Here is a 9291-nt window from a genome sequence, read left to right on the forward strand (position 1 = left end):
AAATAATAATTAATAATAATATATATATATATATATATATATATATATTTAATTATAAAATATATAGAAATATAGATACTTATTTATATAATTTTTAATAATATTTATTTATTTATATTTTAATATTATATTTTTATTTTTTTTTTTTTTCTAAAATTTTTAACTTTAATAGATTGAAAATTTTAATTTAGACAAAATAAAACGTAAAGAATTTATTATAAATGAATGTGTTTTATCAAATAATATATCATATGATTTTTTGAATGGAAAAGATTCATTTTAAAATAAAAATAATGCTTTGTTTAATAATATTAATAATAAATTCTTAAATGAAAATTTATAATTAAGATAAATTTTAACAAAATTTTATTAGGACTTTTTAAAAATTTAAATTTATTTAATTTTAATTTAGTTTAAATTAATTTAGATGTATTTAATTTGCCTTTTAGTAAATTTGAAGCTGCCTTTTTAAAGAACATTTAATGCAATTTTTCAAAAATATAAGAATTCTTTAATATTTAACCGGATGCTTTTATTTAAAATATTAATATCAAAGATTATAATAAAGAAAATGATAAATTAAATGAAAATATTATAAATTAATAAATAAATGATATAATAATATAAAATAAATAATTAAATTAGAATTAAAATTAAAAATAAGAATTTTATTAAAATTATTTTAATTAAAGTTAAATTTCAAAATAAAACTATAATATTTAAAAATAAAATTAATAATAAGACAATAAAGTATTTGATTAAAATTAAATTTTACATTAAAAAAATGAATAAATATAAAATAAATAAGATGTAAATGAATAAGAATATAACCAATTATAAAATACGAGTTTCTAACAAAATATAAACAATAAGGATGAAAGCATTTAGTAAAATAAGGTAATTAAATATTAATATAGTCATATAAATATAATAAATATAAATTCAAATAAAATATATTTAATAATTTATTTTTTATTTATATATATATATATATTAAATTATAGAAATTTTAATCTACAGTTAAAAGATGGCAAAATATTCTTTAATAATGAAATAAAAAATATTATTTTACTAATATGTTAATATTGAAATATGTTTTTAATTTTTTATAAATATTTATAATTTAAATTTTTATTATTTTTATTATTTTTATTCTCATAATATACATGTTTATAATTATAATTAAAATAAACAATAAGTAATAATAAATACTAAAAATAAATAAATTTTATTTTTGTTTAAATTAATAAAAAATAACAACATTATATATTAAAAAATGTTATATAAATAACCTAACTATAACCTTCCTAGTAAATTTTAATAATAAAAGTTCATTATTATAAATATTTATATATTAAAATACATAAAAAAAGCTATATTAAAAAAAAGTTAAAGTATTGGCTAATTAATAACCTAAAATACTAAAAAAAAAAAAAAAATTGAAAGATAATATTTAACTCCATAATGCAATTAATTAAAAGCTAATTTTTTTACTGATAAAAAAATAGAAATAAGCAATCTTTCTTTAGAAAACTATACGAAATTACTAACTATAAATAATAAAAAAAATGGTTCAATACATTTGCCTTTTAAATCAAATTTAAAAAATGAAATGTTATCTTTTCGTTAAATCAAAAAAGAAAATAAAGAGGAGATATTAAAAATGTTGAAAAATAATTCTTAATATAAAAGCACTGATATATAAATATAAGAAAAATAAGTAGATGAAAAAAATGAAGAAGAAGATTAAAATTTGCCAGAAAATTTTGTTTAATTGAATCTTTGTCATAATAAAGGACTTTTCAATGCCATAAAAAGCAATTTAAATTAATATATTTATGAAAAGTATTCCGAAATATAAAATAATTTATAAGTTTAATAAAATGTAAAACAAATGCCGAATATAAAATCATATCCAATGTATAAAAAATTTGTTAATATTGAATAGGTAAACAATTTCACAGATAAAAAAGAAGAAGAAATTCAAAATAGCACAAAAAAGTTAAGTATTTAAAATGAAATAGAGTATAATATTTGCATTGAAAAAGCAATCTAGTATCTTTGGAGACCTGAAAATAGAGAAAATGGAGGTTTTATATGTATAGGAAATAAAGGTTATCTTTATGGAGGATTAGGAGTTGAAATATATGGAGATATAGATGATTAGACTTATGTTTTTTATTTTATAAAATAAATATAAATATAAATATAAATAAATATGTATATATATAAAATATATATATATATATATATATATATATATATATATATATATATATATATATATAAATTTACATAATTGTTCTTTTATATTTAGATAATTTTTAATGGAAAAGACTAAAAAGACACGATTTAATTAATTTCTAAAATTAAAGATTTGGACATTCAATTAATTCTTATGGAAAGAATCTTATTATTTTTGGGGGAGAAACCATTTCTATTAACAAAAGTTTTATTTCTAAATAATTACTTTCAGATGTTTTTGTTTATAATTTAGAAAATTAAAACTGGAAAGCTATGCTATGTACTGGAGGTTTCATTTAACCTAGAAGAAATCATACAGCTGCTTTAATTGGTAGAAGCTTAATTATACATGGAGGTATTAATAATAGAGAACAAGTTTTAAAAGATTTATGGATATTAGATATTGGTTTATTTATATATAATTACTTTATTTTAATTTTTTTTTAATTTAGGAAATTAATCTTGGTTAGAAGTAATTTTATAAACTGATTTTGATTTATGCTTTCATAAATGTGCAGCAGTTTATCATGGACAAAGATGTGGTAAAATTAATTTATATAAAATGTAGGAAATTAAATTTACTAAATTGGGAGCTAATGTATATACTTTTTTTTATATTATTTTTAAGATATATATATGTTTTTATAAATAGATAAAATATGAAGGAATATATTTTTTTGGAGGTAAAAATTCAAAAGGAGAAATTTCTGGCGATTTAAAAATTCTAAAAACAGATAGTAAACCATTCTAATGGATAAAACCTGAAACTTATGGCTAAAGTCCATCCCCTCGTTATTCACATTCCATGGATTTTTGTTAAGAGATAAATTTTTTGGTAATTCATGGCGGATAAAACGATAATATAGCACATAATATGTATTATAATGATATTAACATGTTAAATTTAGAAAATCTTAATTGGGTTAAGGTAAAATTTAATAATAATGATTCTTTATTGAGAAGATCGAGCCATTGTGCAAGTATTTTTCAGTCAAAAATATTTATTTTTGGAGGAATGAATGAAGATGGATTTGTTAGTTCCGAAGTTATTTAAATAGAATTAGATAATGATTAGGCCAGAAAATTAAAGAATAAAATTTATATGGATAAATTAAATTCCAAAACGAAAAGTTTGGGGAATATTTCGAAATTTATTAGTCAAGAAAATCATAAATAATAGTAATTTTTATAGGTAAAAGATTAATATGTTAATTTAGTAAATACTTTGAATTTTAATAATTTTAAAACATATTTACCTATACCGAGAAAAGAAACAGTGGATTACACTAGTAGAAAAAGAGGAAGTAAATTGTCTATTATTTTTGAAAAAAGAAAATATTGATTTTGTAAATAAATATTAAATAAGAATAAATGATTTTGATAAATAATAAAATTTAACATATATATATTATATATAGATTATTTATGTATTTTAATTAATTTGCTTATATGTTTATTATTAATTATTTATTTTAATATAGTTTCAAAAATATATATAATTTATTAACTATTTTTGATATAATAAATAGGCGCGATAAAATATATGTTATATCTCTAAAAATATTGATATATATATACTTTAAAATATATATTTTTGTTTATAATTAAAAAAAAACATATTAATAATTATATAATTGTAAAAAAAAAAAATTATTAAAATATATTTATTTATCTGGGCTTAAAAATATTTGAACAAATAGATGATAACTTAACTAACTAAAAACGGAATTGAATCAATTATTAATTCGAATAATTTCGACGAAGCATATATTTTTTAAGTTACTTAAGCGCCATAATAAGTCAGCAATTCTCTTTATAAGTAATATATAAAGATTAACTTCTAATTAAATTATATACACGAAATTAAAAAACAAAAAAAGGGTAGGCTTATCTGATGGATTTAGCGAAGTAAAAAAAGCTTATATAATAGGCGAAGCAGCTGATAGGTGTGAAGAATGTAAAAAAATATTTAATTTTTTTAAATATATATATATATATATATATATATATATATATATTTATATTTATATTTAATTTTTTATATATTTATGTCTATGTTTATGTTTATATTTATATTAAGTGTAATAATTTACAATAATTAAGTGTAAAAAATACAAAGAATAAAGTTAAACTGAAAGACTTATCATATAATCTTATTAAATAATTTATACTAATATTGATACTATGATAGGAAAACCTTTGGAACATAAATAATTTAAAAAATAAGTAATTTAATTTTTTTTTAAAAAATATATATTTATATATAATATATTTAAAAAAAATAGAATTTTATTAATCATGAAGGATCTAATATTATTCCGACAAAATATTATAGTAGAAATATAGAAAATGATTTTTTAAAAAAACAAACTTAATAACAAAATGAGCATTAAAAAAGTGAAATTAAATAATTTTATTAAAATACAAATTACCCGACTAATAATAACTACAATAATTAAAATGCTAATAATTTAAATAAGAATAATATTCCTTAAAATTAACACTATAATCAATAATATAATAACAATTAACAAAATAATAACTACAATAATCCTAATAATTATAATAATATGAATAGTAATTATCCCAATAATAATAATTATCTGAATCAAAATAATAATAATAATAATAATATGTATAATTAAGCAATTAATAAACCCTAAAATTATAATAATAATAATAACAACAATATGAAACCTTAAAATAACTAATAAAATTACAACAATAACAATTAGAATAGAGTTTAATAAAATCCATAATAAATGAAAAATAACAATAATTATTAAAATTAAAATAATTTCCATTAAGATGAAGAAGAAGGCGATTTACTTACAATTGCTGAGTTATACCCAAATATTGAATAATTCAAATTTAAAGCCAGAGTAACTAAGAAAGGAACAAAAAGAAATTTCACAACAAAAAAAGGAACTAATAGTTATCTTTTTGGAATAGATATTATAGATATAAATTAAGATGAAATGTCAATTACTTTTTTCGAATAAGAAGTTGATAGATTTATTGATATAATTGAATAAGGACATACTTATATTTTTTAAATTGGAAAAATATAATCTAATGATAATAATTAATAGTAATAATTTAATATTTTTTTAAATTAATATATATATATATATATATATTTATATAGTAAAAAAGGCAAAATATAAATGACAGCCTCTAGAGATACATAAATAATGGCTATAGATGAAGATAAGAGAATAACTCAATTAAAAATCGAAAGAAAAATGCTATCTGATATTTAATAGTTATCTAAAAATGATAAAATAGATGTTATATGTTTAGTTAATAAAGAAGAAAGGAAAATAATAACATTAAAAACAGGTGAATAAAGACCTAAAAAAGAGATTTTTATTTTCGATGAATCTGGTGTTGAAGTAGAATTCGATATTTGGGGTGATGAAGGAGACTAAATGACATATAATAAAGGAGATATTTTATTAATAAAAGATGGAAAAGTAGGTGAATATAATGGAAATAAATTCCTTTAATGGTCATCATTCATGACCTAGATTATTACAAATCCTGATCCTTAGAGTTTTAAAGATGTTATTTAATTAATAAATTGGGGAAAAAATAATAAAAATATTGAGTTGACTAATATTTCTTAAAATAAAAATTAAAATGAAAATTAAAGTTTATAATATGAAAAAAATATAATGCAACTAATGGATAAAATTGCATAGGCTAAGTTAAATAATCAATTGGATGAAAACTTAAAAATTTGGACAGAAATTAGAGCTTTTATTTTAAGAGTTAAGGACACTCCTTTATATTATAATGCCTGTCCAAAATGCCTAAAGAAAATTAGAGAAGAAGGAGATAGTTGGTATTGTTAAAGTTGTTTAGAGAACAGAAGTGAACCATAAGCTAGGTATATTTCTAGTATATGTATTGGAGATGCAAGTGGATAAATATGGGTTAATGCTTATGATGAAGTAGCTAGAGAAATTTTGGGTAAAATAAAAAAAAATTAAAAATAATATATATATATAAATATATATATATATATATATAATATATTTATATATATATATTTATCTATATATATATTTAATTTTTAAATTATAAGGATGCTCAGCTGATGAATTTAGAATTTTGGATAAAAATAATGATATAGAAAGTAAAAAAAAATTACTTTAATAAGTATAAAATTCTGAGTTTAAAATTTTACTTCTTACTAAAGCAGAAAATATGGCAGATGGAATTAGAGAAAAAACTATCATATAGAAAATTAAAGAATTTAATCCAATTAACGAATCTAAGAAATTCTTGAATATGATTGATAAATATTAAGAGTTTGAATGATATTTATTATTACATATATATAAATAATTCTAATGCATTTATATAATGTAATTATTATTATTATTTTTTATTTAATTAATAATATTTGAATTTCAAAATAATTTAAATTGTATTTTTTTTTTATAATTAAATTTATTTTTTGAATATTTAATTATAAAATTGCTGTATAGTAAGTAAGATGATTATAATTATAAAATTATAAAAAAGATATTTTCTATTAGATTAAAATTAAATTTTTGATATTTTTTTAATAATATTAGTGTCTAATGCTAATTATTTAAATAAAGTATTTGAAATAAATATAAATATGTACTTTAATTTTATTTTTTCCTTAAAATAATATTTATATTAATTCTAAATGAAAACAAAATTAAAATATTTTAAAGATTTAGCTAAAATTTTAATTTAATTGTATAATTTTAAATAGAAACTTTTAATAAATAAGATTATATCAGCAAACTAAAATTAATATAAATGTAATTAGATAACTTTTAGTATTTATTATTATAAATAGAACTGTTAAATAAATAAAATGACTAATTACAATTTAAATTAAAAGTTTTCACTTTTAATAATTTTATAAAAGGACATTTAAATGCATACTTAAAAAAGAAGAAGAATTATATAAATCTAAAGCATATTAACCATTCAAAAAAAAATATAAATATTAATAATTAAAAATAATATATTGAAGATGAAAATTACAAAAATTAAAATATAAAAAAAAAACTAAAGTTAATTATTTCTCATAAGAAAAATTAATATAAATTACCCTATATTTATTTAAAATTCTTAATAAAAATATAATTTTATAAAGGAAAAATTGAATTTTAAAGTATTTTTATATTTTTAATTTGATTTATAGGTTTAAGTATTAATACTTAAGACAATTTTGAGACTTTTTTAACTTTGAAAAAAAAAAAAAAAAAAAAAAACTTTACATACTGAAAGTAATGTGTATTGTAAAAGATTTAAAGGATAAAAGAAGTTATTATATTTAATTTAGACAAGAGTAAATAATAATTATTATTTTTAAAAAAATATTTTTAATATAAAGATTGTATACTATACTTTTTAATGTTGCTATCTTTGGGAAATTTAATAATATTTTAATAGGTGATTAATGATTAAATGATCGGGGAAAGATGTTAAAAATAATTTTGTTTCTTTTTTGGCTAAAAATAAATAAATAGAGGTGGGGGGGAGTATCTTAGAATATACACTATTGATGATTTTTTTTAAAAAATGCTTTAAAAATATAGGAATTTAATAAAAGTTAATTTCTATATGTTTAAAATAGTATTATTATTATTAAACTTTTTAACAAAGGACATAAGCTGTTGGCCTTTATTTAGAGAATTATGGATTATAAAAATTTTTAATAATTTATAGAAAATACAAAAACTATAAGATATTTGCTTATATATATATAAATATGTAATTTAATATTATTATTTTTATATATAATATAAAAAATATTTTTTTTTTAATTATATATATATATATTTATATATTTATTTATTTATATATATAATAACTTATAAATTTATTTTTATTAAAATTAAAGATTTAAAAATAATTTTGAAATTTAAAATATTATAATAATTTCTTTAAAATATATTAAAAACTAATATTTTTCCGCCCAAATAAAGAAAAAGAAAACTCAATATAAAAATACAAAAAAATAAAATATTTCTAATAAAGATAAATATAAATAAAAATACCTTTTTTAAAAATATAAAATAAAAATGGATATATAATTTAATGATCTTGATTTTATGGATATATGTGAACTTTATCCTTTTATAGGATAATTTAAATTTAAAGCCCGTGTAACTAAAAAATAAAACATGAGAAACTTCCAAAGTCAAAAAAAACAAATGGCTAAGGTGGAGTATTATTCAGTATAGATGTAATAGATATAAAAGATGAAGAAATGACTATCACATTTTTTGAAAATGAAGCCAAAAAATATTACGATTTAATCAAATAAGGAAACACTTACATTTTTTAAAATGGAAAGATATAAATAAACACGAACTAATAATAGTAAATATGAACATTTTTTTATATAAATATATATATATTTCATACATAAATCAAAAAAAAGTAATAAAGGATCAAATTAAATGACAGCAAATAAAGAAACTTAAGTATTTCCAATAGTAGAAGATGAAAGAATAACCTAAGTAAAAATCCAAAGATAGCTTTTAAAATAAGTCCAATTAATGAACAAAGGAGATTAAATAGATTTAATTTGTATGATAAAATCTCAAGAAAGAAAAATTATCACGACTTAAACTAAAGAATAAAAAATCAAAAAAGATTTCTTTATTTTCGATGAATCTGGGATTGAAATTGAATTCTAAATATGGGGAGAAGATGCTGACTAATAAAATTATAATAATGGGGATATTTTATTAATTAAAAGTGCAAGAATAGGTGAATATAACTAAAATAAATTCCTCCAAAATACATATAGTACTTAAATATTAGCAAATCCGAACCCCATTCATTATAAAGAAGTGAGCGATTTAAAAAATACACCTAAAATTACGAAAGTAGTGAATTAATAAACATATCTTAAGCAAAATATACTGAAAGTAAATAAAACAATATATTATCAATAGAAAAAAATATCTAACAACTAAACGATAAAATAAATATGGCTAAAGCAAATGATGAAATAAATGATCAGTTTAAGATTTGGACTGAATTTAG

The 9291-nt window shown here is 16.8% G+C and overlaps 1 protein-coding gene across 1 annotated transcript, besides 18 other annotated features; it reads left to right on the forward strand. All coding sequences in view use genetic code 6, as the record gives it.

Annotated features, from left to right (window-relative positions):
- The first annotated feature begins 18 nt into the window (after window positions 1-18).
- Window positions 19-48: a microsatellite.
- A 31-nt stretch (window positions 49-79) lies between these two features.
- Window positions 80-146: a microsatellite.
- A 238-nt stretch (window positions 147-384) lies between these two features.
- Window positions 385-427: a microsatellite.
- Window positions 428-574: 147 nt separating this feature from the next.
- Window positions 575-642: a microsatellite.
- Window positions 643-696: 54 nt separating this feature from the next.
- Window positions 697-740: a microsatellite.
- Window positions 741-1127: 387 nt separating this feature from the next.
- Window positions 1128-1154: a microsatellite.
- A 1030-nt stretch (window positions 1155-2184) lies between these two features.
- Window positions 2185-2291: a microsatellite.
- Window positions 2195-2288: a microsatellite.
- A 26-nt stretch (window positions 2292-2317) lies between the features above and the next one.
- IMG5_114490 (kelch motif family protein, putative) lies at window positions 2318-6570 on the forward strand (the record flags this gene model as incomplete). Its single annotated transcript, XM_004034716.1, has 11 exons — window positions 2318-2650; window positions 2697-2842; window positions 2897-3120; window positions 4125-4201; window positions 4325-4470; window positions 4530-4578; window positions 5053-5335; window positions 5393-5810; window positions 5949-6219; window positions 6335-6385; window positions 6449-6570. Coding segments are annotated over 11 exons (2120 nt in total), but the record flags the coding sequence as incomplete, so codon positions are not given.
- Window positions 4227-4274: a microsatellite.
- Window positions 4228-4321: a microsatellite.
- Window positions 4486-4528: a microsatellite.
- Window positions 4899-4971: a microsatellite.
- Window positions 6245-6315: a microsatellite.
- Window positions 6571-8014: 1444 nt separating the features above from the next.
- Window positions 8015-8073: a microsatellite.
- Window positions 8056-8122: a microsatellite.
- Window positions 8061-8100: a microsatellite.
- Window positions 8061-8113: a microsatellite.
- Window positions 8066-8100: a microsatellite.
- Window positions 8123-9291: the final 1169 nt, after the last annotated feature.

Source organism: Ichthyophthirius multifiliis, assembly GCF_000220395.1.
Source record: "Ichthyophthirius multifiliis unplaced genomic scaffold scaff_1120509250934, whole genome shotgun sequence".
In the NCBI taxonomy this organism is placed as follows: Eukaryota; Ciliophora; class Oligohymenophorea; order Hymenostomatida; genus Ichthyophthirius; species Ichthyophthirius multifiliis.